Consider the following 26,774-nt stretch of genomic DNA (forward strand, 5'->3'; position numbering starts at 1 on the left):
GACTGTGGTCATTTGCTAGACTGTAGCCAGCATTTGACATAGCTTGCATGAGAAAAGTTCCCTTTTCACTGTTGGTTCTGTCTCCAGAAAAGGTATGTCTTGCGTTAAAATCTCCTGCAATTATGACTTTTCCGAATGCATCTAAATATTCAAGGAAATTGTTAATCGCTTGCTTGAAGGATGCAAGAGACAACAAAGGTTCAAAATATACTGAGGTGATAAGAAATTTATCTTTGTTGTTGATGGTTCTTGCTATAATTATATCTTGCTCTGTCTCATATATCAGTCTTTTAACTCTTAATTCTTTTTTGTAGGCAATCGCCACTCCTCCATAACCGTCCTCTCTATGTTTTTCTAACATATTGAAGTTGGCTAGTTTCCTAAAACGGAGATCGTGAGAGAAAACTTCAGCCAGAATGGCAAAGTCGAAGTTTTCATTGTTTAAGTAGAATACTAGGTCGTTTTTATTGGCTTTAATAGATTGAATGTTATGTTGTAAAAATTTCATATTTATTTAGATGTTTTAAAAAGGTTCGTTTCTCTCTGTTTGTTCATTTTTCTGTCTGCATTATGTTCCATATTGTAATCATTTGTACTGGTCACTTTTTTTGATGGATGTGACACATCATTTGAGTCGACTAAACGAGACAACATGTCAACCATCTGTTGAATGGTAAATTTGTTTTCTTTTAGTTCTTTGTTTTCAAAAAATGGTACGTGATTACTAGAATCGCTGGTATATGATTCTAAGTGATAGTGGGGTTTTTGTGCAGGAACCAAACGTCTCTGCACTAACCTGCTCGCATAACTGTGTTTTTTTAAAACTTCATTTGCTTTAACGTTTTTGTTTTGAACATTTTCCTCATTTATATCTAGTTTTGGATAGTTTTTTTCATAATTATCTAACAGCGAAAAATTTTGATGGATTGAGTAAGTGCTAAGCACTTCCTTACGCGCGATTTTTTTGATTGTCATTATTTTGTTAATGTCCATCTCCTTTTCCCATACTGGGCACATCAGTCTGTCCCTAGCTGAGTGATTTTTCCCATTGCAAAGGATACATTTGAGACCATTGCACTCCTCGACTCCGCATTTATAGCACCTCCTAGCTGATTTGCATCTGGTCGAAGTGTGACCAAGTCTGCCACAATTATAACATTGCCTTACTCTGGGAACATATATGCTTACTTTCATCCCACATATCCCAAAAAGAGATACCTTTTCTGGGATGTCTGAACCCTCAAAACCAATTTTGACTGTTTCTAATGGTATGAGCTTGAATGTTTCGTTGTTGTCATCGGTTGTAATTTTCTGCCTTCTTGCTAATCTTTCAATTGACCTAATTTTTATGTTAGAAGTAATATTATCCATAATTTCATTCTCAGAAAAACCGAGGGGCACCCCTTTAATTACTCTATAGGATTCCACATAGTCTTTTGGTATAAATACCACTAAATTCATTTTTTTTAACTCCTCATTTAAAACTAAATCATTTGCTTCGCTGAAAACCTTAAAATAAATCTTGTATAGTGTAGGCGCAAGAGCTACGATTTCTTTAATTCCTTTGATTTTAAGGTGTCTTATTTTTTCAAAAAAGAATAAGCCATTTTTGGTGTTTTTGTTTTCGAAGATGGTACTGTTCTTAGTCGATACTAGTACAGCCGCATCCCCGATGTGGCACTCACTATACAACACTGTTTCTCTTTCGATACCTACATTTGATGGGTTTATAATCGGATTAGTATTTTTATTCAGTGTTTTAGTCATTTCAGTATTTCCAGTAAAACCATTTATGGCATTTGTGTGAGAATTGTGAACGGTCACACCGTCAGAAGCCTCCACCATTTTGTTACTGTCATCGTCTATCAGCATTTTGTTATTTATGTCTGTATTGGTGTTGTCGCTTTTTTGTTCCTTGCGCATCTTTTTTGCTGGGTACTTTTCGTTAGTCAAGCTGTCGAATATGTCCTCTTTCACACCTGAACACAAAGCACTGAGGTTTTTTGCTATTGTTTTTTGCCACCGCTTTTTGCCACCTGATCAGGGGGTTTCAATTTGGCAGACACCGAGTGACCGGCGTCCGCCATACTTGCTGGTTTAACCAGATTGCCAAAGACTTACCTCTCCTTTGGGAAATGAAAAGAGGAATAATTTATATATTGATGAAGATTTGTATGAAATAAACAATGATCCAATTTTTACAATCACTTTTAATTAAGCCTTTGTTGCTTGGAAAAAGTCACCTTTCAGACTGTTAAGAAAAAACACGACCGGTCTCGCTCGCTGATGAAAAGGAAGTGTTATCGGCAGACATTATTGTCACTTTTTTACCAGCGCTTCGCTTCGTTTGAGTGTGTTTCAGTGTGACCTGATCTATCGCGGTCTTATGGATAAAATCTATGGCAGCCCTCAGAAATATACCAAAAAATACCGTAAGTCTACTGACGATTCTATTGTACATTTCCTCGTATTTTAATATTTGGTTTAATATTACTAGCTACGGCCCTCAGCTCTGAAAACGTAATTTTATCCGATTGATAAATCAATTTTCTACAACACCACACAATTTTAAATATTCCTTTTATTGGAATTGATTGTAAAATAAGTTTAAACAATTTCCACTAACTTCTCTACCAAATGTTCGCCCTGTTTTCATATAAGCCCCATAGAAGCTGTGGAGATAATGTTTTTTATCCCCAATCGGCCGACTAATTATTTCGAATTAAATAAAACTCGGCGCAGAAATAAAATTACGATATGTTCTTTAATGCGTGACATCCAAATTGCATGTGTGGCTTGCCTGCCCTTTACATTGCGGCTCCGATCGCAAGGCGCAGCTTCGCTCGGCCGACGTCGGTAGGCAAACGCAAAGCGGAGATAGCGAAGAGCGAGCTGGCAGAGAGCGTTTAGCAGGGCAAGCAAGCGCAGAGCTTTAACAAACAAATGAGTGACATAGACATAAGTAACAAACAAAATAAGCGGCTGAGGGCCAAGAATTAGGTGCTATTTGGCAAGCAGCTAATCGGCTGGGTTCTGCTCCGAACATTCACCCCCCGTTGGAAGGCAAAGGCTTTCAACAGATCCATCCTGAAGGGGCAGAACCGCTATTTTTCCAACGGCCCTCTTGAAAAGGCCCTTTTGAGTGCGGATGACGGCTACTCTGATGGTTCCATCTTTTCCTGGGATGACGCTCTCAATGCGGCCAAGCGGCCACCTTAATGGTGGCAGCGTTTCCTCCTTGATCATGACGAGCGCTCCTAGCTTGATGTTTGGAGACGATGACCGCCACTTGCTCCGCTCCTGAAGAATCGAAAGATACGCCGTGCTCCATTTTCTCCAAAACGCCTGCTTCATTTGACACAGCCGCTGCCATCGACTAAGTAGGTTGACCCGGAGATGCGCCACATCTGGCTCGTCGAATGCAGCTTTCGGGGCTCCATTGAGAAAGTGGTTTGGCGTGAGCACATCTAGATCATCGGAACTTTCTGTAATTGCATAAAGCGGACGGGAATTTAACAAAGCAGAGATTTCACAAGCCAAGGTCTGAATTTCATCAAGAGTAAAAATGTAGGTCCCGACGATGCGATGAAAATGATATTTAGCTGCTTTAACAGCCGCCTCCCACAAACCCCCAAAATGAGGTGAGCGAGGGGGGATGAATTTCCAGTCGATTCCACTAGAAACGCAGAGATGTGACACAGTCGACGTATGAGGATCGCTGAGGAACATTTGCCGAAGCTCCAAAAGCTCATTTTTTGCTCCTACAAAATTTGTAGCGTTGTCTGACCAGATGATTCGAGGTTTGGGACGTAGACTTATAAAACGCCTTAATGCTGCCAGAAAGGATTCTGTAGATAGATCCCGAACGACTTCCAAATGAGTTGCTTTGGTGCTAAAGCATACGAAGACAGCGATGTAACATTTGATAGGAGGCCTGCTTCTGACTTCCGACTTGTGATAAAAGGGTCCGCAAAAATCAACGCCCGTTGTGTGGAATGCTGGATTAATAATAGGAGGAGCATTGCCTCCTGAGAGCGGCGATCTTGGCAGAGTAACCCGTAGCCCATCCACGACTCTCACTAATCTCCCGACCTCTGCTCTTTTGCGTCCCCCCACAGGTGGCGATGGTGGAGGTGCAGCTGGACCCCGACACAAAGGTTCCGCCCGGAATGCTAGTGGCGTTTGCGATCTGCACCACTATGCTGGTGGCCGTGCATATGCTGGCTTTGATGATTAGCACCTGCATCCTGCCGAACATCGAGGTAGTGTGCAACCTGCACAGCATCTCCCTGGTGCACGAGTCGCCGCACGAGCGCCTGCACTGGTACATTGAGACGGCGTGGGCATTTTCGACGCTGCTGGGGTTGATCCTATTCCTGCTGGAGATAGCCATACTGTGCTGGGTAAAGTTCTATGATCTGAGCCCGCCGGCGGCCTGGTCGGCCTGCGTGGTGCTGATACCCGTGATGATTATCTTCCTGGCTTTCGCCATACACTTCTATCGGTCTCTGGTGACGCACAAGTACGAGGTGACGGTCTCCGGCATACGGGAGCTGGAGATCCTCAAGGAGCAGATGGAACAGGATCACCTCGAGCACCATAACAACCATAATCGCAATAACGGCATCCACTACGGTGCCGCCGGCGACATCGTTTAGCAGTATCAATCGCGCGAGGATCCCACGAAGCAATAAACCATCTCGGCGATCCTTCTCTGAAAACTTAACGAAAACGAAAAGAAAAGACACTTACGGCAGTGGGCCAGAGGCCTCGCCGTCAATCCTCAGACTAAATAAGTGAATATTTTGTAAATTTGTAGTTGATGCAAATTGTGATACGCAGAAGGCAGTAGATTTTTATTATACAAAAACAGTATGAGTACGTATATTCTAAAGGATTGTGCCCGAGCAATGTTTCTTTAAGCTCAAGACCTTTACACATCGTAACCCCTGTGTACTCATCGCATGCAATGATGAAAGACCCAAACTAAAGGAATACTACTTTCAAGTTTAAACCACTGTGTTGACTAAATATTCCTCAATATTAGCTTGTATATTTGTTGTAACTAGTTGGCGCGTCCGCTAATATCTGTATTGTATTTTAGTGGTATGCCATCGCTCGCGATGTCAGACCCAGACCTCATCCATAGCGCAGTCTTCCCTCGCCCACGTAGTGTGTAAGAACCCAATAATTCGAACCGAACCAGATCGTGTTAGCCCAAATTTTGATATTGATAGGCGAATATGTAAGCGAAATTGCGCTGTAATTTATACACGTACGATTAAACGATTTTTTCTACCTATATTTAACCGAAGCAAGCGATTTTCTATTGCCGTTCCCCCCGCCTGACCTCCATCAGGTCGTTAGGCTTGCGTGCCAGGAGCGACTGGAAGAGCGACTAGCTAACGAAAGTTTTTGGATGGGGGCAAACGGAGCCAGGACACATGGTTGGGGTTGATTAGAAAAGGGACACCGCACGCACCCCAGGACACGAAAGAAGAGCACAGATGACAAACCCAAAGCGGGGCTGGGGCTCAGTTGTCTGCAACATGTCGTGCCATGCTGGTGGCGGCAATGGTGTTCGAAGCCTGCGCTATCCTGCCGGAGGACATGGCCGCTATCAGGGCAAGTGGCTGAGGAACCAACACCACGGCTATGGAGTGAAATCGAGCCGTCGTGGATTGGTGTACGAGGGCCAGTGGCAGCGGGGCCAACGTCATGGCTACGGATCCATGCGGCGGGAGTCCCCTGATGGCCAGGTGCATCGCCTCTATGTGGGTCATTGGCGCCATGACAAGCGCAGCGGGGAGGGAAAACAGTACTACGACGATGGATCCGTCTACTTTGGTCAGTGGCAGATGAACAAGCGGCAAGGACGCGGCATACATTGGTATGCGGACAGACGCGTCTATGTGGGGGAATGGCTCCAGGATGCCATGCACGGACGGGGCGTCCTCTTCTCGGGTGAGTCCTCTAACAAAATGAAAGTTCAGTAGAATCCTCGTCGATCCATATGTTTCGTCTGTGTTCAGCAAACGGAAAGCGCTATGTGGGAGAGTTCCAGGAGGGCTGCAAGTCGGGCGCTGGCTTCTTCGACCACGGACAGAATCGGATTCAGTTTGGTCGGTGGGTCCAGGACATCTGCAAGAGTTCGCTGATACGCGTGCTCAAGCAATAAGAACATTTTAGACATTCTCTGGAAGGTCGATCTCCTTGCCATAACGTTTATAAATACACAATCAAATGGAATAAGGACAAGCTACAAACAAATATTAACTATAAACTATTATAAGCCTATGCAAGTGTCAGTTCTGATCAGTTCCTTTGCCGCCGCCTAAGGCTGACTGTCTCCTGCTGGGGTGCAGGCTCCGGTACCTTCCGACGTGGTCGTCCCCGCGTGGTCGCTGGCGTTTCCTCGAGTTGCCTGTTGCGGGCACGAGTGCTCCTTGCATCACTAGTCGGATACCGCTTCACTGAGGCTGCCGATGAGGTGGAAGGCGTCTCTTCCATGGTATCGTCCAATTCGATGATCTCTGGTACTTTTAGTTGGCTACCAATTCTAGCGGAGCGTGTCTTTGTGGCCTTGGCTGGCACAGATTGGGATCGTTTCAGTTGAGAGGGAGCCGGAGTCGAAGCTGAAACCGAAGCAGCATCGTCATCGCTTATCTCGATCGTCTGGCAGGCATTCAGATCCACATGATCCGATGGTGGCGTGTTCTCATTGCCGCTCTTGCTGCTACTGCTGCTGCTGTTGCTGCAGCCGATGGGTGGTCGCAATTCCAGCTCCGTGTATATCTTGAACCTGGGCGTCTTTCTGGCAGATGATTTTGCCTTGGTAGTCCCCTCAACAACACCTTTCCTGCGTTTATCCTCTGGCGAAGTGTTAAAAGCGAGGGCTCGCCTAATGGTCTTCGCCCTCGCTTTGCCAACGAGATGCAGCTCCAACCGGGCCGTCTTTATCTGGACCATGAGGTTGAAGCTATAGTTGATGTCCGCCGTTTGGGGCACTGATTTGAGAGCTGCCTCCGCATAGCTGAGAGCCTCCTTGTTCTTCTTTCTGAAGCGAAGATAGTTGATGTGGTAGAGTTCGTGCACGATGAGCATGGAGCCCAGTGTGGCGGTGCGTACGGGATCCTCCTGCAGCCAATTGCCTGCCCCTACGTAGAAGTCGTCCAGCTGATCGGTCTCCCTTTTCAAGAAGTTTAAGCGGGCATGGAGACATCCCACGATAAAGTAGAAACATTGCAGCTGCATGCTGTCCCGTAGATGGGGCGGCATCCCTTGCTTGCTCACATAGCGCTGCAGCTGATGGCTGGTGGGAATTGGCTCGTGCATGGGCAGAGACTTGAGTGTGGCCACGTCCAGCTGGTTCTGCTTCTTTATCGGCTCCACGAGCTGCATGAGCAGCATGTTGCTGGTCAGCTCGCTCATGGCATTCGCCTTGTGATCTTCCTTGGCGGCTATTGCGGGGATGTATTTGGCCGATGTCTGCTCCACCAGCGTTCGACTAAGCGGCTTGATGGCGAGCAAATGGTCCAGGAGGCGCAGCTTGGACTGCGCCTGGTCCAGGTACTCATTCTGCAGGTTCATCCAGAGCCACGAGATGAGCACCTCAATGGTCCGCAGGGCCATACCCGACTGCAGCACCAGGTTAAGCGTGGTGCCGTAAAAGGCGAACGGCGCGGTCAGCCGATTGGCCGCATACTCGGTGCTCTCCCTCACGAGGTCAGCCAGCAGCAGCTGCAGGGCTCCCAGGTCCACGCTGGACACTGTGCAGTAGTTGCGCACGCTGTCGACCAGCGTGTCTAGTGTCGCAGGGCACGGCCTCCTAGGCAGGCTGCTGCACCGCGTCTTCCGCCTGTAGTCCAATCGAAAACGAACTGTCTGGATTGTGATCTGCACAATGTCGCTCTTGCCAACTCGCTCATCGAACTGGGCGGGCAGCTCCTCGGCCTGCAGCAACAGCAGCTGGGCGTGGCACAGACAGTCCTGCCGCGCGTAGTAGCTGGCCATGTGGCAGAGGCAGAGCATCACTATAGTATGTTGGCGCTTAAAGAACCATCCGTTTTGGAGCTGAGGCCACAGATCGTCGAGCAGCTCCTGCGCTCGATCCACCTCCTCGGAGAGTTGGAGCTGCTGGTTAGAATTCAGGTGGTCTTGTCCCAGGAAGTGGGTCAGGGCTCGCAGGTAGGTGAATCTCTCGTCCAGCATTTGCCCAATCCTGAGTATCAGCAGCCAGGCTTCATCGGCCTGCGCCATGTAGCCCATGGTGGACAGAGCCATGGCTGCAGCAACTGCATCGTCGATCAGGGCTTCCCAGTCGATTGGTGTATCGTCGCAGCCGAGCGGCTCTTGGTCTGCACGTTCGAAGAAGGCCGCGAAGCCAGCGATGGCCGATGTAGCCAACTCCACCAGGCGATGCTCCCGCTTAATGTTGAGCTCCAGCAAGTTGTTCTTGACGATTAACTCCTCCAGGCTGTTCTCGGCCGTCTCCTTGATCGAGAACTTGGTCTTCTGTGCCTCCAAAGCCTCCAGCAGCACACTGATACTGGTATGGCCAATGGCCAGCTGTTGCATGCGGCTGAGCGGTTGCTTGAGGGCCGTGCTTTGCAGCTGGGAGCGCAGTTCCTCGCACTGACGCACCACCTCGCTGTCGGTGCGCATCTTGCGTGCCAGGAGAACCAGGTGGTAGTCATTGTGACGGCAGCGTAGTAGCGACTGCAGCAGGGGTACGGGCCGCGCACTCTGGAAGTGCAGCACGGCCAACAGATCCACATCGTATAGCTGTTTCTTTTGGGCGGGGGTTAGGGGGTTGGGCATAGGACTGGACTCGTGCCACTCGTAGACGCACTTCTCCGTATTATTGGCATTGTGGTAGTGGACGAAGAGCTGTGAACGCAACCGCGAGGGATTCGTTTGGGCCGCAAGGTAGTGGACTGCAGACGGTTGGCCATGTCGGAGCTCTTGCAGTGGACACTGGCTTTGTAGATTCGCAGGAGCACACTAAGCATTTTCTGGCTGGTGATGAGCGGTCGTAGATGTTGCAAGGGCTCCAAGAAGGCCAGCACAAGGGACATTTGTTCGGGACACGCTACCTTTTCGGCCACGAGTGCCAGTAGACGCACCAGCTTGTCTAGCTCCATGGCGGAGGGCCCCAGGCACTTCATGCTCTTGGCCACGTCCAAGGTGTAGCCAAGAATGCCCAAGAGCGGCTTATAGGGTGCCTGAAGAGAAAGCTCATTAGGTAAAAGGTTTTCCAGCTGTGGCAGACGTACCTTGTCCGACTTCTGTTCGGTCGTCGGCTGCCAGTTAACGTAAGCTTCCAGGGCGCACATCCCGAAGGAGAGAAGGCAATGCCTGCGAATGCTTTTACAGGCCTCGTTGGAGCAGCTGGTCCCCAGCGGACTCCTCACTACGTTCACCGTCAGCCCAAGGCAGCCATGCAGCAGTTGAAAGTGGGCGGTGTATACCTCGGGACTGTCGTCGCCCTCGAGCTGCTGCCAAAAAATGTCTAAGGGAGGCTTGTTGCTGCTCTGATGAAGCAGCATCTGCAGGCGCTGGAAGAACACCAGCAGGTCCATGAACCACTGCTCTTTGGCGTGCGTCGCGCCCTTGTGCTCGAAGAAGTAGACGAACTTCTTGCACAGATCGATGTAAGTCCGCTTGAAGTCCGCCGTAGCCTCGCGCACGTACAACAGCTTGACATAGTAGTAGAGGAGCTGGATGGAGTAGTTCTGCGGAGAGACGTCCTTGTACAGGTCGCGACAAATGCGCAGCAACTTCAGTGCCAGTTGTTGTTCGAGCGGCGCTTCTATGGAAAACATGTCGATCTGCATCAGTGCCAGAACCAGGCCCAGATACTCCGTGAATTGAGTAGTCAGCTCAGAGCTGGGTGTGGCCCAGCTGCAGCTCAGGAGCTTGAGAAGCGGGTCGTACATTTTCGTCGTGCTCTCGGGCGGAAGGGCGCTCAGGTACATCAGAAAGGCTTTGCCTCGCTTGCTGAACAGGGCATCATTCAGCTGGACCAGGAGAGCCGCATTCTTTGCCACTTTACGCTGGCGCATGGTGTCAAAGAGGACACCCATTGCCTCCAAGGCGTAATATAGTTGATCTGTGGCGGCGATGGGCAACGTCTCCTTCTGCATTTGCAAGTGAATGCCATTGAAGTGCGTCAGATGGATGTCCAAATAAAACTTGTAGTCAGCCTCCCCTTGCAGGCGGCAGGGCTGCGATCGGACTAGGCCGTACATTTTCTGGCATTCCGTCAGGGATTTCTGCGAAGCACCCGTACAATTAGGATACCAGCCAGCAAGCATTTGGTTCTTCAACTTACCTCCTGACAAAGCTCACGATGTATGTACCGCAGGCTCGTTAGATGAGCTTCCCACAGGCTCGGCTTCTCCTCGTAGGGCTCCACGTGTGGTACCACGGTGGCCGCAATGTCGCAGTAGAGATCGTCATGCTGGTGCAGATTGTCCTTCAAGGCGACACACAGCTGGCGCAACACGCTCAACTCATATCTTAGCGGAAAGGAGGCGTCGTTTATCCCGATGCCCTTGCTGAATTCCTTGAATTTCAGCTTAATTGTCGTGGCCGCAGCCTCAACATCGGATCGAGTGCCTTTCAACTGTTTCACTATATCGGCAGACATTATTATTATTATTTTTTTTTTTTTTTTAAATCATCTCAAGGATGATCGGAATTTTGATCGTAGCACTGTAGCCACATTGATCAGATACTGGTGATGTAGTTTGGCGAGTTTGACAGGTCGGTATATAAAAAAAAAGAGGAAAATTACTTAACTGTTTTAGAAAATAAACTGAAATTACTTTATAACATGATGAAGAAAAAAGGGGTCAAAAGTTTAAGTCAGCAGTTTTGATGAAGATTGCCAGCTCTCTGAGATGTAGCGGCTCTTTTTTTATTAATATTCTGAGCCCGGCAAATCTTTGGCAATCGAAGATCAGGTGTTCGGCATATTCAGTTACATTGCACGTTTCGCAGATATTTGAGTCAATTGCTTTGATTCTGTGTAGGAAGACTTTGTCGTATGTGTGTTCCGTCATAAGTCTGTTAATGGTCTTGATGCTTTTAGCATTCCATTTAAGAGAAAAATGCCAGGGTTTACTGGGTATGTCTGGAAATATGTCTATGAGGCTGGATCCCTTCGTCCTACACTTCGTCCTGTAGTCCTCATTCCATTTGTATACTAAAAAGTTCCTAATTTCTCTTTGAGCCTCCTTGTAGCTGTATTTTATATTTATTGTAAACCCCTCACTTGTAGCAGCCTTTGCTGCTATGTCAGTCTTTTCGTTGATGGCCACACCCTTGTGACCAGGGACCCATAGAATGTCAAGTTTCTGAATGTCTGATTGGTTAATTATGTTGTGAATATCATTCACTAGGTACGAGTCTGTATTCTTATTTTTAATTAAATTAATAGCTCCTAATCCATCACTTAAAATCAAAGCCTTTTTGTAATTATATTTAAGACATAGTTCGCAGGCCTTTTTAAGGCCTACGAGTTCGGCACCTACTGAGGATAATCTGTTTTCTATTTTGTACTTGTGGATATTTCCACTAGGCCATTCTACTATTCCTATGCCACATGTACTTTCTGTAACTGAGGCATCTGTTGATAGAATGTTCCAGTCGTCCTTTCTGTACTTGTTCAGAATCTCATAAAATATAGTTTTTATTTCTTCATTCTTCATTCTTCATTCATTTCTTCCTGAAAACAGGCGGCATTACACCAGCGAGGAAAACAATTTCGTGTGTGCTTGTGTCAGGTGGCACCCCAACACACCTTCTGAGTGATTTAGCTTGCGCTATTTCTATATCTTTACTTGCTCCAGATCCCATGTCTGAAAAACTTGTGATAGCATATTCTTGTTTTGTTCTAATAAAAGCTTTGAAGATGTTGGTACTTGTTTTAGGTTTTAGACCTGATTTGATAGTAGTCGCAAGCTGGAGGAGTCTGTTGCATTTTTTTGTTTGTTCTTTAACCATTTTTACATGACTGACATTTGACATGTTTGCGCTAATCAGTCTGCCTAAGAAACGGATATCTTTTCGATTTGGTATAGGCACATTTCTAACAGAAATATTTACCGCTCTGACCTGTCTTTTTCCTACATTCATTGCTGCAGATTTGCTTGGATTGAAGCTAAAACCGAGATCACCACATAGAAGGTTAAAGTCATTTAGTTTTTTATTAAGGTTTTCAACCGCTACAGTAAACTCTCTGTTGGGAGAGATTATAACGAAGTCATCTGCAAATTGCATCATATGAGTATTTCTATCACAGATCTGATGTAGTCTTTTTGTGTATACATTAAAAAGGAGGGGCGACAGACAAGAGCCCTGTGGGATTCCTCCCTGAACTACCTGAACAGCTTCCCCTATTTTCAGTAGGCTCATAGACATAAAACCATAGCTCGCAAATAACTGTTGACACTTTCGGCGTGTCTGATAAAAACCTCTCATTGACGAACACATTGAGAAAAGGGACTGAAAAGACCCGATCAAATCTGTTTTTGCTCAACTCGCTCTTCGCTCAAGCAAAGACCGACTTTTTCACTTCTCTTTTGTTCCTGTTTTTCACTGAGCATCTTGTCGCGAGCGAACGAAAAAAGTGTCTTTTGCGTATGTATGCGTGCTTGTACGTGTGGTGGCTGTGGCAACGATCACTTGCCTTCGTGAATTGTGTCAGACACTGTCCCAAACCCAAAATGAGCCTGTTCCTGAACAACTTTCCGAAATTTTTACTGATGTGAAGAACTTTGCTATGAACAATGGCCGTTTACCATTAAATGCCGATATATTGCAGCTTTTTAACGACATGAAGCTAAGATCACCACACTTGAATTCGCTCGCACAGGTGGTGCTGGCTACACCGGCCACTCAGGTATCGGTCGAAAGAGCCTTTTCAGCACTTCATTATATTTTGAATGAAAAACGTTGCTCTTTAAGTGCGGAAAATATTAACTCATTGTTAGTGGTTAAGCTAAATTCGTATTAATACAAAATATATACATACATATATACATACATCCATATCCATGTCTCTTCAGTTTGCAGAAAATTCGCATATAAGTATAAATATTACAATAACATAACCATAAGATGCGAAAAACATGAATAAATAAACATAAACACGAATAAAAAACTAAAAACACTTTACTCAGACACTTTTTGGGTTCTGCTCATCTAAAGACACTTTTGCTGCGAGCGCTTGACCAAAGTGTCTCTCTAAGCTGTTATTGTGAGACCCGATCGTGTGTCGGGCTCAACCGAAAACCCGAAACACATAACACAAGCGAAGAGACAAAAAGTGTTCTGCTCAGTGAGAGACCGCTTCTGCGTGGTCTTTTTCGGTTTTGTCAGTGACGAGACCGCAAAGGGAAAAAGTGTTGACCGTCGTTTGCGAGCTATGCATAAAACTGATGATCCAGTCAATGTATGTTTTAGGAAAACACTCATTTTCCATTAGTCTTTTTAAGAATTTCAGGTTGACACAATTGTAGGCATTGTTGAGGTCAACAACCACAAGAGTAACGTGTTCCTTGTTCTTTTTCTTTGCCGCTACCACATTGATGACATCATTTATGCACATCGCTGCAGACTTGTTTTTTTTGGTATGCATAAGATCTGTAGGGTATATTCTTGTTTTCTTGTATATGCTTTTCCAGCCTGGCTTTCACCATGCCATTTACTGTCTTGGCTAGAACCGAAATGAGGGATATGGGTCGAAAATGTTTTAAGTCAGTCAGATCCATGTTTTTTTCGGTATTGGTACAATTCTGATAGATCTCCATTCGACTGGGAAATCGCACATAGCCACTCGACGGTTGTAAAAATGTACAAGTTCTGTCTTTATACTAGTGTTGAGAGCACTCAGCATCTCGTATGTGATGTGATCTATTCCTCCTGCCGTTTTTCTGTTTCTGACTAACACAGCCTCTAACTCTTCCAAGGAAAAGAAAGGATTTTCATTGTTCTTGGTTGAGTACATTTCTTCGTCTACATCCTTTGCTTCTGAGGTTATTTGTTCGTTAAGGAATTCCAGGTATGGCCCAGCTTTGTCAGGGTCGAAAATTTCTGGGGTGTTCTCTTGACAGTTTTTTAGATTTCTGAGGAATCTCCAGGCTTCTCTTGAGTTCGATTTTACATTTAACTCTGTTAACTTCCTGGCATAGCTAGTTCTTTTGGCAATTTTAACAGATTTTTTCCATTTAACCTTGAGGTTAACAGCAGAACAATAATTTTGAAAGGAGGGTTCTGAAGCTGCCTTCTTCTGCGACTCTGCAAACTCCCTGAATAGTTTGGCTAAATTCTCGTCCCACCATAATTTTGGACATTTGTTTTTGATTTCATAAGTAGCTGCTTTTATTTCCTGTTGGATGTTCTTCGCTAAATTATCCATATCTTTGTCGGCCTCAAACTGGCTTAGCTTTTTCAGTAGCCTGTTTTTGGCAAGGAAAGTTTTGAGTTTGTGTTGATATCCTGCTGTTTCAAAGGTTATTGGGTGATGGTGGCTGCCTCCTAGGTAAAACTTTTCGCATTTCCAATTCTCTATATGAATACCCTTTGTAAAAGTTAAATCGAGTACAGACCCTGATGTTGAGTCGATGTGTCTTCTGAATGTGAGACTGTGGTCATTTGCTAGACTGTAGCCAGCATTTGACATAGCTTGCATGAGAAAAGTTCCCTTTTCACTGTTGGTTCTGTCTCCAGAAAAGGTATGTCTTGCGTTAAAATCTCCTGCAATTATGACTTTTCCGAATGCATCTAAATATTCAAGGAAATTGTTAATCGCTTGCTTGAAGGATGCAAGAGACAACAAAGGTTCAAAATATACTGAGGTGATAAGAAATTTATCTTTGTTGTTGATGGTTCTTGCTATAATTATATCTTGCTCTGTCTCATATATCAGTCTTTTAACTCTTAATTCTTTTTTGTAGGCAATCGCCACTCCTCCATAACCGTCCTCTCTATGTTTTTCTAACATATTGAAGTTGGCTAGTTTCCTAAAACGGAGATCGTGAGAGAAAACTTCAGCCAGAATGGCAAAGTCGAAGTTTTCATTGTTTAAGTAGAATACTAGGTCGTTTTTATTGGCTTTAATAGATTGAATGTTATGTTGTAAAAATTTCATATTTATTTAGATGTTTTAAAAAGGTTCGTTTCTCTCTGTTTGTTCATTTTTCTGTCTGCATTATGTTCCATATTGTAATCATTTGTACTGGTCACTTTTTTTGATGGATGTGACACATCATTTGAGTCGACTAAACGAGACAACATGTCAACCATCTGTTGAATGGTAAATTTGTTTTCTTTTAGTTCTTTGTTTTCAAAAAATGGTACGTGATTACTAGAATCGCTGGTATATGATTCTAAGTGATAGTGGGGTTTTTGTGCAGGAACCAAAGGTTTCTGCACTAACCTGCTCGCATAACTGTGTTTTTTTAAAACTTCATTTGCTTTAACGTTTTTGTTTTGAACATTTTCCTCATTTATATCTAGTTTTGGATAGTTTTTTTCATAATTATCTAACAGCGAAAAATTTTGATGGATTGAGTAAGTGCTAAGCACTTCCTTACGCGCGATTTTTTTGATTGTCATTATTTTGTTAATGTCCATCTCCTTTTCCCATACTGGGCACATCAGTCTGTCCCTAGCTGAGTGATTTTTCCCATTGCAAAGGATACATTTGAGACCATTGCACTCCTCGACTCCGCATTTATAGCACCTCCTAGCTGATTTGCATCTGGTCGAAGTGTGACCAAGTCTGCCACAATTATAACATTGCCTTACTCTGGGAACATATATGCTTACTTTCATCCCACATATCCCAAAAAGAGATACCTTTTCTGGGATGTCTGAACCCTCAAAACCAATTTTGACTGTTTCTAATGGTATGAGCTTGAATGTTTCGTTGTTGTCATCGGTTGTAATTTTCTGCCTTCTTGCTAATCTTTCAATTGACCTAATTTTTATGTTAGAAGTAATATTATCCATAATTTCATTCTCAGAAAAACCGAGGGGCACCCCTTTAATTACTCCATAGGATTCCACATAGTCTTTTGGTATAAATACCACTAAATTCATTTTTTTTAACTCCTCATTTAAAACTAAATCATTTGCTTCGCTGAAAACCTTAAAATAAATCTTGTATAGTGTAGGCGCAAGAGCTACGATTTCTTTAATTCCTTTGATTTTAAGGTGTCTTATTTTTTCAAAAAAGAATAAGCCATTTTTGGTGTTTTTGTTTTCGAAGATGGTACTGTTCTTAGTCGATACTAGTACAGCCGCATCACCGATGTGGCACTCACTATACAACACTGTTTCTCTTTCGATACCTACATTTGATGGGTTTATAATCGGATTAGTATTTTTATTCAGTGTTTTAGTCATTTCAGTATTTCCAGTAAAACCATTTATGGCATTTGTGTGAGAATTGTGAACGGTCACACCGTCAGAAGCCTCCACCATTTTGTTACTGTCATCGTCTATCAGCATTTTGTTATTTATGTCTGTATTGGTGTTGTCGCTTTTTTGTTCCTTGCGCATCTTTTTTGCTGGGTACTTTTCGTTAGTCAAGCTGTCGAATATGTCCTCTTTCACACCTGAACACAAAGCACTGAAGTTTTTTGCTATTGTTTTTTGGGTTTGAATTTTGCCGCTTTTTGCCACCTGATCAGGGGGTTTCAATTTGGCAGACACCGAGTGACCGGCGTCCGCCATACTTGCTGGTTTAACCAGATTGCCAAAGACTTACCTCTCCTTTGGGAAATGAAAAGAGGAATAATTTATATATTGATGAAGATTTGTATGAAATAAACAATGATCCAATTTTTACAATCACTTTTAATTAAGCCTTTGTTGCTTGGAAAAAGTCACCTTTCAGACTGTTAAGAAAAAACACGACCGGTCTCGCTCGCTGATGAAAAGGAAGTGTTATCGGCAGACATTATTGTCACTTTTTTACCAGCGCTTCGCTTCGTTTGAGTGTGTTTCAGTGTGACCTGATCTATCGCGGTCTTATGGATAAAATCTATGGCAGCCCTCAGAAATATACCAAAAAATACCGTAAGTCTACTGACGATTCTATTGTACATTTCCTCGTATTTTAATATTTGGTTTAATATTACTAGCTACGGCCCTCAGCTCTGAAAACGTAATTTTATCCGATTGATAAATCAATTTTCTACAACACCACACAATTTTAAATATTCCTTTTATTGGAATTGATTGTAAAATAAGTTTAAACAATTTCCACTAACTTCTCTACCAAATGTTCGCCCTGTTTTCATATAAGCCCAATAGAAGCTGTGGAGATAATGTTTTTTATCCCCAATCGGCCGACTAATTATTTCGAATTAAATAAAACTCGGCGCAGAAATAAAATTACGATATGTTCTTTAATGCGTGACATCCAAATTGCATGTGTGGCTTGCCTGCCCTTTACATTGCGGCTCCGATCGCAAGGCGCAGCTTCGCTCGGCCGACGTCGGTAGGCAAACGCAAAGCGGAGATAGCGAAGAGCGAGCTGGCAGAGAGCGTTTAGCAGGGCAAGCAAGCGCACAGCTTTAACAAACAAATGAGTGACATAGACATAAGTAACAAACAAAATAAGCGGCTGAGGGCCAAGAATTAGGTGCTATTTGGCAAGCAGCTAATCGGCTGGGTTCTGCTCCGAACATTCACCCCCCGTTGGAAGGCAAAGGCTTTCAACAGATCCATCCTGAAGGGGCAGAACCGCTATTTTTCCAACGGCCCTCTTGAAAAGGCCCTTTTGAGTGCGGATGACGGCTACTCTGATGGTTCCATCTTTTCCTGGGATGACGCTCTCAATGCGGCCAAGCGGCCACCTTAATGGTGGCAGCGTTTCCTCCTTGATCATGACGAGCGCTCCTAGCTTGATGTTTGGAGACGATGACCGCCACTTGCTCCGCTCCTGAAGAATCGAAAGATACGCCGTGCTCCATTTTCTCCAAAACGCCTGCTTCATTTGACACAGCCGCTGCCATCGACTAAGTAGGTTGACCCGGAGATGCGCCACATCTGGCTCGTCGAATGCAGCTTTCGGGGCTCCATTGAGAAAGTGGTTTGGCGTGAGCACATCTAGATCATCGGAACTTTCTGTAATTGCATAAAGCGGACGGGAATTTAACAAAGCAGAGATTTCACAAGCCAAGGTCTGAATTTCATCAAGAGTAAAAATGTAGGTCCCGACGATGCGATGAAAATGATATTTAGCTGCTTTAACAGCCGCCTCCCACAAACCCCCAAAATGAGGTGAGCGAGGGGGGATGAATTTCCAGTCGATTCCACTAGAAACGCAGAGATGTGACACAGTCGACGTATGAGGATCGCTGAGGAACATTTGCCGAAGCTCCAAAAGCTCATTTTTTGCTCCTACAAAATTTGTAGCGTTGTCTGACCAGATGATTCGAGGTTTGGGACGTAGACTTATAAAACGCCTTAATGCTGCCAGAAAGGATTCTGTAGATAGATCCCGAACGACTTCCAAATGAGTTGCTTTGGTGCTAAAGCATACGAAGACAGCGATGTAACATTTGATAGGAGGCCTGCTTCTGACTTCCGACTTGTGATAAAAGGGTCCGCAAAAATCAACGCCCGTTGTGTGGAATGCTGGATTAATAATAGGAGGAGCATTGCCTCCTGAGAGCGGCGATCTTGGCAGAGTAACCCGTAGCCCATCCACGACTCTCACTAATCTCCCGACCTCTGCTCTTTTGCGTCCCCCCACAGGTGGCGATGGTGGAGGTGCAGCTGGACCCCGACACAAAGGTTCCGCCCGGAATGCTAGTGGCGTTTGCGATCTGCACCACTATGCTGGTGGCCGTGCATATGCTGGCTTTGATGATTAGCACCTGCATCCTGCCGAACATCGAGGTAGTGTGCAACCTGCACAGCATCTCCCTGGTGCACGAGTCGCCGCACGAGCGCCTGCACTGGTACATTGAGACGGCGTGGGCATTTTCGACGCTGCTGGGGTTGATCCTATTCCTGCTGGAGATAGCCATACTGTGCTGGGTAAAGTTCTATGATCTGAGCCCGCCGGCGGCCTGGTCGGCCTGCGTGGTGCTGATACCCGTGATGATTATCTTCCTGGCTTTCGCCATACACTTCTATCGGTCTCTGGTGACGCACAAGTACGAGGTGACGGTCTCCGGCATACGGGAGCTGGAGATCCTCAAGGAGCAGATGGAACAGGATCACCTCGAGCACCATAACAACCATAATCGCAATAACGGCATCCACTACGGTGCCGCCGGCGACATCGTTTAGCAGTATCAATCGCGCGAGGATCCCACGAAGCAATAAACCATCTCGGCGATCCTTCTCTGAAAACTTAACGAAAACGAAAAGAAAAGACACTTACGGCAGTGGGCCAGAGGCCTCGCCGTCAATCCTCAGACTAAATAAGTGAATATTTTGTAAATTTGTAGTTGATGCAAATTGTGATACGCAGAAGGCAGTAGATTTTTATTATACAAAAACAGTATGAGTACGTATATTCTAAAGGATTGTGCCCCGAGCAATGTTTCTTTAAGCTCAAGACCTTTACACATCGTAACCCCTGTGTACTCATCGCATGCAATGATGAAAGACCCAAACTAAAGGAATACTACTTTCAAGTTTAAACCACTGTGTTGACTAAATATTCCTCAATATTAGCTTGTATATTTGTTGTAACTAGTTGGCGCGTCCGCTAATATCTGTATTGTATTTTAGTGGTATGCCATCGCTCGCGATGTCAGACCCAGACCTCATCCATAGCGCAGTCTTCACTCGCCCACGTAGTGTGTAAGAACCCAATAATTCGAACCGAACCAGATCGTGTTAGCCCAAATTTTGATATTGATAGGCGAATATGTAAGCGAAATTGCGCTGTAATTTATACACGTACGATTAAACGATTTTTTCTACCTATATTTAACCGAAGCAAGCGATTTTCTATTGCCGTTCCCCCCGCCTGACCTCCATCAGGTCGTTAGGCTTGCGTGCCAGGAGCGACTGGAAGAGCGACTAGCTAACGAAAGTTTTTGGATGGGGCAAACGGAGCCAGGACACATGGTTGGGGTTGATTAGAAAAGGGACACCGCACGCACCCCAGGACACGAAAGAAGAGCACAGATGACAAACCCAAAGCGGGGCTGGGGCTCAGTTGTCTGCAACATGTCGTGCCATGCTGGTGGCGGCAATGGTGTTCGAAGCCTGCGCTATCCTGCCGGAGGACATGGCCGCTATCAGGGCAAGTGGCTGAGGAACCAACACCACGGCTATGGAGTGAAATCGAGCCGTCGTGGATTGGTGTACGAGGGCCAGTGGCAGCGGGGCCAACGTCATGGCTACGGATCCATGCGGCGGGAGTCCCCTGATGGCCAGGTGCATCGCCTCTATGTGGGTCATTGGCGCCATGACAAGCGCAGCGGGGAGGGAAAACAGTACTACGACGATGGATCCGTCTACTTTGGTCAGTGGCAGATGAACAAGCGGCAAGGACGCGGCATACATTGGTATGCGGACAGACGCGTCTATGTGGGGGAATGGCTCCAGGATGCCATGCACGGACGGGGCGTCCTCTTCTCGGGTGAGTCCTCTAACAAAATGAAAGTTCAGTAGAATCCTCGTCGATCCATATGTTTCGTCTGTGTTCAGCAAACGGAAAGCGCTATGTGGGAGAGTTCCAGGAGGGCTGCAAGTCGGGCGCTGGCTTCTTCGACCACGGACAGAATCGGATTCAGTTTGGTCGGTGGGTCCAGGACATCTGCAAGAGTTCGCTGATACGCGTGCTCAAGCAATAAGAACATTTTAGACATTCTCTGGAAGGTCGATCTCCTTGCCATAACGTTTATAAATACACAATCAAATGGAATAAGGACAAGCTACAAACAAATATTAACTATAAACTATTATAAGCCTATGCAAGTGTCAGTTCTGATCAGTTCCTTTGCCGCCGCCTAAGGCTGACTGTCTCCTGCTGGGGTGCAGGCTCCGGTACCTTCCGACGTGGTCGTCCCCGCGTGGTCGCTGGCGTTTCCTCGAGTTGCCTGTTGCGGGCACGAGTGCTCCTTGCATCACTAGTCGGATACCGCTTCACTGAGGCTGCCGATGAGGTGGAAGGCGTCTCTTCCATGGTATCGTCCAATTCGATGATCTCTGGTACTTTTAGTTGGCTACCAATTCTAGCGGAGCGTGTCTTTGTGGCCTTGGCTGGCACAGATTGGGATCGGTTCAGTTGAGAGGGAGCCGGAGTCGAAGCTGAAACCGAAGCAGCATCGTCATCGCTTATCTCGATCGTCTGGCAGGCATTCAGATCCACATGATCCGATGGTGGCGTGTTCTCATTGCCGCTCTTGCTGCTACTGCTGCTGCTGTTGCTGCAGCCGATGGGTGGTCGTAATTCCAGCTCCGTGTATATCTTGAACCTGGGCGTCTTTCTGGCAGATGATTTTGCCTTGGTAGTCCCCTCAACAACACCTTTCCTGCGTTTATCCTCTGGCGAAGTGTTAAAAGCGAGGGCTCGCCTAATGGTCTTCGCCCTCGCTTTGCCAACGAGATGCAGCTCCAACCGGGCCGTCTTTATCTGGACCATGAGGTTGAAGCTATAGTTGATGTCCGCCGTTTGGGGCACTGATTTGAGAGCTGCCTCCGCATAGCTGAGAGCCTCCTTGTTCTTCTTTCTGAAGCGAAGATAGTTGATGTGGTAGAGTTCGTGCACGATGAGCATGGAGCCCAGTGTGGCGGTGCGTACGGGATCCTCCTGCAGCCAATTGCCTGCCCCTACGTAGAAGTCGTCCAGCTGATCGGTCTCCCTTTTCAAGAAGTTTAAGCGGGCATGGAGACATCCCACGATAAAGTAGAAACATTGCAGCTGCATGCTGTCCCGTAGATGGGGCGGCATCCCTTGCTTGCTCACATAGCGCTGCAGCTGATGGCTGGTGGGAATTGGCTCGTGCATGGGCAGAGACTTGAGTGTGGCCACGTCCAGCTGGTTCTGCTTCTTTATCGGCTCCACGAGCTGCATGAGCAGCATGTTGCTGGTCAGCTCGCTCATGGCATTCGCCTTGAGATCTTCCTTGGCGGCTATTGCGGGGATGTATTTGGCCGATGTCTGCTCCACCAGCGTTCGACTAATCGGCTTGATGGCGAGCAAATGGTCCAGGAGGCGCAGCTTGGACTGCGCCTGGTCCAGGTACTCATTCTGCAGGTTCATCCAGAGCCACGAGATGAGCACCTCAATGGTCCGCAGGGCCATACCCGACTGCAGCACCAGGTTAAGCGTGGTGCCGTAAAAGGCGAACGGCGCGGTCAGCCGATTGGCCGCACACTCGGTGCTCTCCCTCACGAGGTCAGCCAGCAGCAGCTGCAGGGCTCCCAGGTCCACGCTGGACACTGTGCAGTAGTTGCGCACGCTGTCGACCAGCGTGTCTAGGTGTCGCAGGGGCGACGGCCTCCTAGGCAGGCTGCTGCACCGCGTCTTCCGCCTGTAGTCCAATCGAAAACGAACTGTCTGGATTGTGATCTGCACAATGTCGCTCTTGCCAACTCGCTCATCGAACTGGGCGCGCAGCTCCTCGGCCTGCAGCAACAGCAGCTGGGCGTGGCACAGACAGTCCTGCCGCGCATAGTAGCTGGCCATGTGGCAGAGGCAGAGCATCACTATAGTATGTTGGCGCTTAAAGAACCATCCGTTTTGGAGCTGAGGCCACAGATCGTCGAGCAGCTCCTGCGCTCGATCCACCTCCTCGGAGAGTTGAGCTGCTGGTTAGAATTCAGGTGGTCTTGTCCCAGGAAGTGGGTCAGGGCTCGCAGGTAGGTGAATCTCTCGTCCAGCATTTGCCCAATCCTGAGTATCAGCAGCCAGGCTTCATCGGCCTGCGCCATGTAGCCCATGGTGGACAGAGCCATGGCTGCAGCAACTGCATCGTCGATCAGGGCTTCCCAGTCGATTGGTGTATCGTCGCAGCCGAGCGGCTCTTGGTCTGCACGTTCGAAGAAGGCCGCGAAGCCAGCGATGGCCGATGTAGCCAACTCCACCAGGCGATGCTCCCGCTTAATGTTGAGCTCCAGCAAGTTGTTCTTGACGATTAACTCCTCCAGGCTGTTCTCGGCCGTCTCCTTGATCGAGAACTTGGTCTTCTGTGCCTCCAAAGCCTCCAGCAGCACACTGATACTGGTATGGCCAATGGCCAGCTGTTGCATGCGGCTGAGCGGTTGCTTGAGGGCCGTGCTTTGCAGCTGGGAGCGCAGTTCCTCGCACTGACGCACCACCTCGCTGTCGGTGCGCATCTTGCGTGCCAGGAGAACCAGGTGGTAGTCATTGTGACGGCAGCGTAGTAGCGACTGCAGCAGGGGTACGGGCCGCGCACTCTGGAAGTGCAGCACGGCCAACAGATCCACATCGTATAGCTGTTTCTTTTGGGCGGGGGTTAGGGGGTTGGGCATAGGACTGGACTCGTGCCACTCGTAGACGCACTTCTCCGTATTATTGGCATTGTGGTAGTGGACGAAGAGCTGTGAACGCAACCGCGAGGGATTCGTTTGGGCCGCAAGGTAGGTGGACTGCAGACGGTTGGCCATGTCGGAGCTCTTGCAGTGGACACTGGCTTTGTAGATTCGCAGGAGCACACTAAGCATTTTCTGGCTGGTGATGAGCGGTCGTAGATGTTGCAAGGGCTCCAAGAAGGCCAGCACAAGGGACATTTGTTCGGGACACGCTACCTTTTCGGCCACGAGTGCCAGTAGACGCACCAGCTTGTCTAGCTCCATGGCGGAGGGCCCCAGGCACTTCATGCTCTTGGCCACGTCCAAGGTGTAGCCAAGAATGCCCAAGAGCGGCTTATAGGGTGCCTGAAGAGAAAGCTCATTAGGTAAAAGGTTTTCCAGCTGTGGCAGACGTACCTTGTCCGACTTCTGTTCGGTCGTCGGCTGCCAGTTAACGTAAGCTTCCAGGGCGCACATCCCGAAGGAGAGAAGGCAATGCCTGCGAATGCTTTTACAGGCCTCGTTGGAGCAGCTGGTCCCCAGCGGACTCCTCACTACGTTCACCGTCAGCCCAATGGAGCCATGCAGCAGTTGAAAGTGGGCGGTGTATACCTCGGGACTGTCGTCGCCCTCGAGCTGCTGCCAAAAAATGTCTAAGGGAGGCTTGTTGCTGCTCTGATGAAGCAGCATCTGCAGGCGCTGGAAGAACACCAGCAGGTCCATGAACCACTGCTCTTTGGCGTGCGTCGCGCCCTTGTGCTCGAAGAAGTAGACGAACTTCTTGCACAGATCGATGTAAGTCCGCTTGAAGTCCGCCGTAGCCTCGCGCACGTACAACAGCTTGACATAGTAGTAGAGGAGCTGGATGGAGTAGTTCTGCGGAGAGACGTCCTTGTACAGGTCGCGACAAATGCGCAGCAACTTCAGTGCCAGTTGTTGTTCGAGCGGCGCTTCTATGGAAAACATGTCGATCTGCATCAGTGCCAGAACCAGGCCCAGATACTCCGTGAATTGAGTAGTCAGCTCAGAGCTGGGTGTGGCCCAGCTGCAGCTCAGGAGCTTGAGAAGCGGGTCGTACATTTTCGTCGTGCTCTCGGGCGGAAGGGCGCTCAGGTACATCAGAAAGGCTTTGCCTCGCTTGCTGAACAGGGCATCATTCAGCTGGACCAGGAGAGCCGCATTCTTTGCCACTTTACGCTGGCGCATGGTGTCAAAGAGGACACCCATTGCCTCCAAGGCGTAATATAGTTGATCTGTGGCGGCGATGGGCAACGTCTCCTTCTGCATTTGCAAGTGAATGCCATTGAAGTGCGTCAGATGGATGTCCAAATAAAACTTGTAGTCAGCCTCCCCTTGCAGGCGGCAGGGCTGCGATCGGACTAGGCCGTACATTTTCTGGCATTCCGTCAGGGATTTCTGCGAAGCACCCGTACAATTACTACACTTCGTCCAGCCAGCAAGCATTTGGTTCTTCAACTTACCTCCTGACAAAGCTCACGATGTATGTACCGCAGGCTCGTTAGATGAGCTTCCCACAGGCTCGGCTTCTCCTCGTAGGGCTCCACGTGTGGTACCACGGTGGCCGCAATGTCGCAGTAGAGATCGTCATGCTGGTGCAGATTGTCCTTCAAGGCGACACACAGCTGGCGCAACACGCTCAACTCATATCTTAGCGGAAAGGAGGCGTCGTTTATCCCGATGCCCTTGCTGAATTCCTTGAATTTCAGCTTAATTGTCGTGGCCGCAGCCTCAACATCGGATCGAGTGCCTTTCAACTGTTTCACTATATCGGCAGACATTATTATTATTATTTTTTTTTTTTTTTTAAATCATCTCAAGGATGATCGGAATTTTGATCGTAGCACTGTAGCTACATTGATCAGATACTGGTGATGTAGTTTGGCGAGTTTGACAGGTCGGTATATAAAAAAAAAGAGGAAAATTACTTAACTGTTTTAGAAAATAAACTGAAATTACTTTATAACATGATGAAGAAAAAAGGGGTCAAAAGTTTAAGTCAGCAGTTTTGATGAAGATTGCCAGCTCTCTGAGATGTAGCGGCTCTTTTTTTATTAATATTCTGAGCCCGGCAAATCTTTGGCAATCGAAGATCAGGTGTTCGGCATATTCAGTTACATTGCACGTTTCGCAGATATTTGAATCAATTGCTTTGATTCTGTGTAGGAAGACTTTGTCGTATGTGTGTTCCGTCATAAGTCTGTTAATGGTCTTGATGCTTTTAGCATTCCATTTAAGAGAAAAATGCCAGGGTTTACTGGGTATGTCTGGAAATATGTCTATGAGGCTGGATCCCTTCGTCCTACACTTCGTCCTGTAGTCCTCATTCCATTTGTATACTAAAAAGTTCCTAATTTCTCTTTGAGCCTCCTTGTAGCTGTATTTTATATTTATTGTAAGCCCCTCCCTTGTAGCAGCCTTTGCTGCTATGTCAGTCTTTTCGTTGATGGCCACACCCTTGTGACCAGGGACCCATAGAATGTCAAGTTTCTGAATGTCTGATTGGTTAATTATGTTGTGAATATCATTCACTAGGTACGAGTCTGTATTCTTATTTCTAATTAAATTAATAGCTCCTAATCCATCACTTAAAATCAAAGCCTTTTTGTAATTATATTTAAGACATAGTTCGCAGGCCTTTTTAAGGCCTACGAGTTCGGCACCTACTGAGGATAATCTGTTTTCTATTTTGTACTTGTGGATATTTCCACTAGGCCATTCTACTATTCCTATGCCACATGTACTTTCTGTAACTGAGGCATCTGTTGATAGAATGTTATAGTCGTCCTTTCTGTACTTGTTCAGAATCTCATAAAATATAGTTTTTATTTCTTCATTCTTCATTCATTTCTTCCTGAAAACAGGTGGCATTACACCAGCGAGGACAAAAATTTCGTGTTTGCTTGTGTCAGGTGGCACCCCAACACACCTTCTGAGTGATTTAGCTTGCGCTATTTCTATATCTTTACTTGCTCCAGATCCCATGTCTGAAAAACTTGTGATAGCATATTCTTATTTTGTTCTAATAAAAGCTTTGAAGATGTTGGTACTTGTTTTAGGTTTTAGACCTGATTTGATAGTAGTCGCAAGCTGGAAGAGTCTGGTGCATTTTTTTGTTTGTTCTTTAACCATTTTTACATGACTGGCATTTGACATGTTTGCGCTAATCAGTCTGCCTAAGAAACGGATATCTTTTCGATTTGGTATAGGCACATTTCTAACAGAAATATTTACCG

General features: G+C 46.7%; 5 protein-coding genes and 2 pseudogenes across 5 annotated transcripts; 4 read left to right on the forward strand and 3 right to left on the reverse strand.

Moving 5' to 3' along the window:
• Positions 1 to 431: 431 nt before the first annotated feature.
• Positions 432 to 16,977, reverse strand: LOC117193305. The gene is made up of 2 exons (XM_033398040.1): positions 16,618 to 16,977; positions 432 to 1,968 (listed from the first exon to the last, which is right to left on the reverse strand). The coding sequence occupies exons 1-2, from the start codon at positions 16,744 to 16,746 to the stop codon at positions 511 to 513; spliced, it is 1,587 nt and encodes a 528-aa protein (XP_033253931.1). The 5' UTR covers positions 16,747 to 16,977; the 3' UTR covers positions 432 to 510.
• Positions 2,385 to 5,304, forward strand: LOC117193312 (calcium release-activated calcium channel protein 1-like). Its single transcript, XM_033398046.1, has 2 exons — positions 2,385 to 2,432; positions 4,119 to 5,304. Exons 1-2 carry the CDS (start codon positions 2,400 to 2,402, stop codon positions 4,656 to 4,658), a joined length of 573 nt encoding a protein of 190 aa, XP_033253937.1. The 5' UTR covers positions 2,385 to 2,399; the 3' UTR covers positions 4,659 to 5,304.
• LOC117193306 (MORN repeat-containing protein 3-like) lies at positions 5,375 to 6,192 on the forward strand. The gene is made up of 2 exons (XM_033398041.1): positions 5,375 to 5,964; positions 6,033 to 6,192. Exons 1-2 carry the CDS (start codon positions 5,508 to 5,510, stop codon positions 6,176 to 6,178), a joined length of 603 nt encoding a protein of 200 aa, XP_033253932.1. The 5' UTR covers positions 5,375 to 5,507; the 3' UTR covers positions 6,179 to 6,192.
• LOC117193303 lies at positions 6,193 to 10,672 on the reverse strand (annotated as a pseudogene).
• Positions 16,978 to 17,043: 66 nt separating the features above from the next.
• On the forward strand, positions 17,044 to 19,969 carry LOC117193309 (calcium release-activated calcium channel protein 1-like). Its single transcript, XM_033398043.1, has 2 exons — positions 17,044 to 17,091; positions 18,778 to 19,969. Exons 1-2 carry the CDS (start codon positions 17,059 to 17,061, stop codon positions 19,315 to 19,317), a joined length of 573 nt encoding a protein of 190 aa, XP_033253934.1. The 5' UTR covers positions 17,044 to 17,058; the 3' UTR covers positions 19,318 to 19,969.
• A 118-nt stretch (positions 19,970 to 20,087) lies between these two features.
• Positions 20,088 to 20,851, forward strand: LOC117193307 (MORN repeat-containing protein 3-like). Its single transcript, XM_033398042.1, has 2 exons — positions 20,088 to 20,623; positions 20,692 to 20,851. Exons 1-2 carry the CDS (start codon positions 20,167 to 20,169, stop codon positions 20,835 to 20,837), a joined length of 603 nt encoding a protein of 200 aa, XP_033253933.1. The 5' UTR covers positions 20,088 to 20,166; the 3' UTR covers positions 20,838 to 20,851.
• LOC117193302 lies at positions 20,852 to 25,341 on the reverse strand (annotated as a pseudogene).
• Between the last annotated feature and the right edge of the window lie 1,433 nt (positions 25,342 to 26,774).

The sequence above is a fragment of the Drosophila miranda genome (assembly GCF_003369915.1).
Source record: "Drosophila miranda strain MSH22 chromosome Y unlocalized genomic scaffold, D.miranda_PacBio2.1 Contig_Y2_pilon, whole genome shotgun sequence".
Lineage (NCBI taxonomy): Eukaryota > Metazoa > Arthropoda > Insecta > Diptera > Drosophilidae > Drosophila > Drosophila miranda.

Excerpts from the sequence above, each read along its gene's own strand:
- LOC117193312 (XM_033398046.1), top strand. The coding sequence starts at position 2,400 with ATGGCAGCCCTCAGAAATATACCAAAAAATACC. Across the intron at positions 2,433-4,118 it reads GAAATATACCAAAAAATACC|GTGGCGATGGTGGAGGTGCA; the intron begins GTAAGTCTACTG and ends GTCCCCCCACAG.
- LOC117193306 (XM_033398041.1), top strand. The coding sequence starts at position 5,508 with ATGACAAACCCAAAGCGGGGCTGGGGCTCAGTTGTCTGCAACATGTCG. Across the intron at positions 5,965-6,032 it reads ACGGGGCGTCCTCTTCTCGG|CAAACGGAAAGCGCTATGTG; the intron begins GTGAGTCCTCTA and ends GTCTGTGTTCAG.
- LOC117193305 (XM_033398040.1), bottom strand. The coding sequence starts at position 16,746 with ATGGCGGACGCCGGTCACTCGGTGTCTGCCAAATTGAAACCCCCTGAT. Across the intron at positions 1,969-16,617 it reads TGTGTTCAGGTGTGAAAGAG|GACATATTCGACAGCTTGAC; the intron begins GACATATTCGAC and ends GGTGTGAAAGAG.
- LOC117193309 (XM_033398043.1), top strand. The coding sequence starts at position 17,059 with ATGGCAGCCCTCAGAAATATACCAAAAAATACC. Across the intron at positions 17,092-18,777 it reads GAAATATACCAAAAAATACC|GTGGCGATGGTGGAGGTGCA; the intron begins GTAAGTCTACTG and ends GTCCCCCCACAG.
- LOC117193307 (XM_033398042.1), top strand. The coding sequence starts at position 20,167 with ATGACAAACCCAAAGCGGGGCTGGGGCTCAGTTGTCTGCAACATGTCG. Across the intron at positions 20,624-20,691 it reads ACGGGGCGTCCTCTTCTCGG|CAAACGGAAAGCGCTATGTG; the intron begins GTGAGTCCTCTA and ends GTCTGTGTTCAG.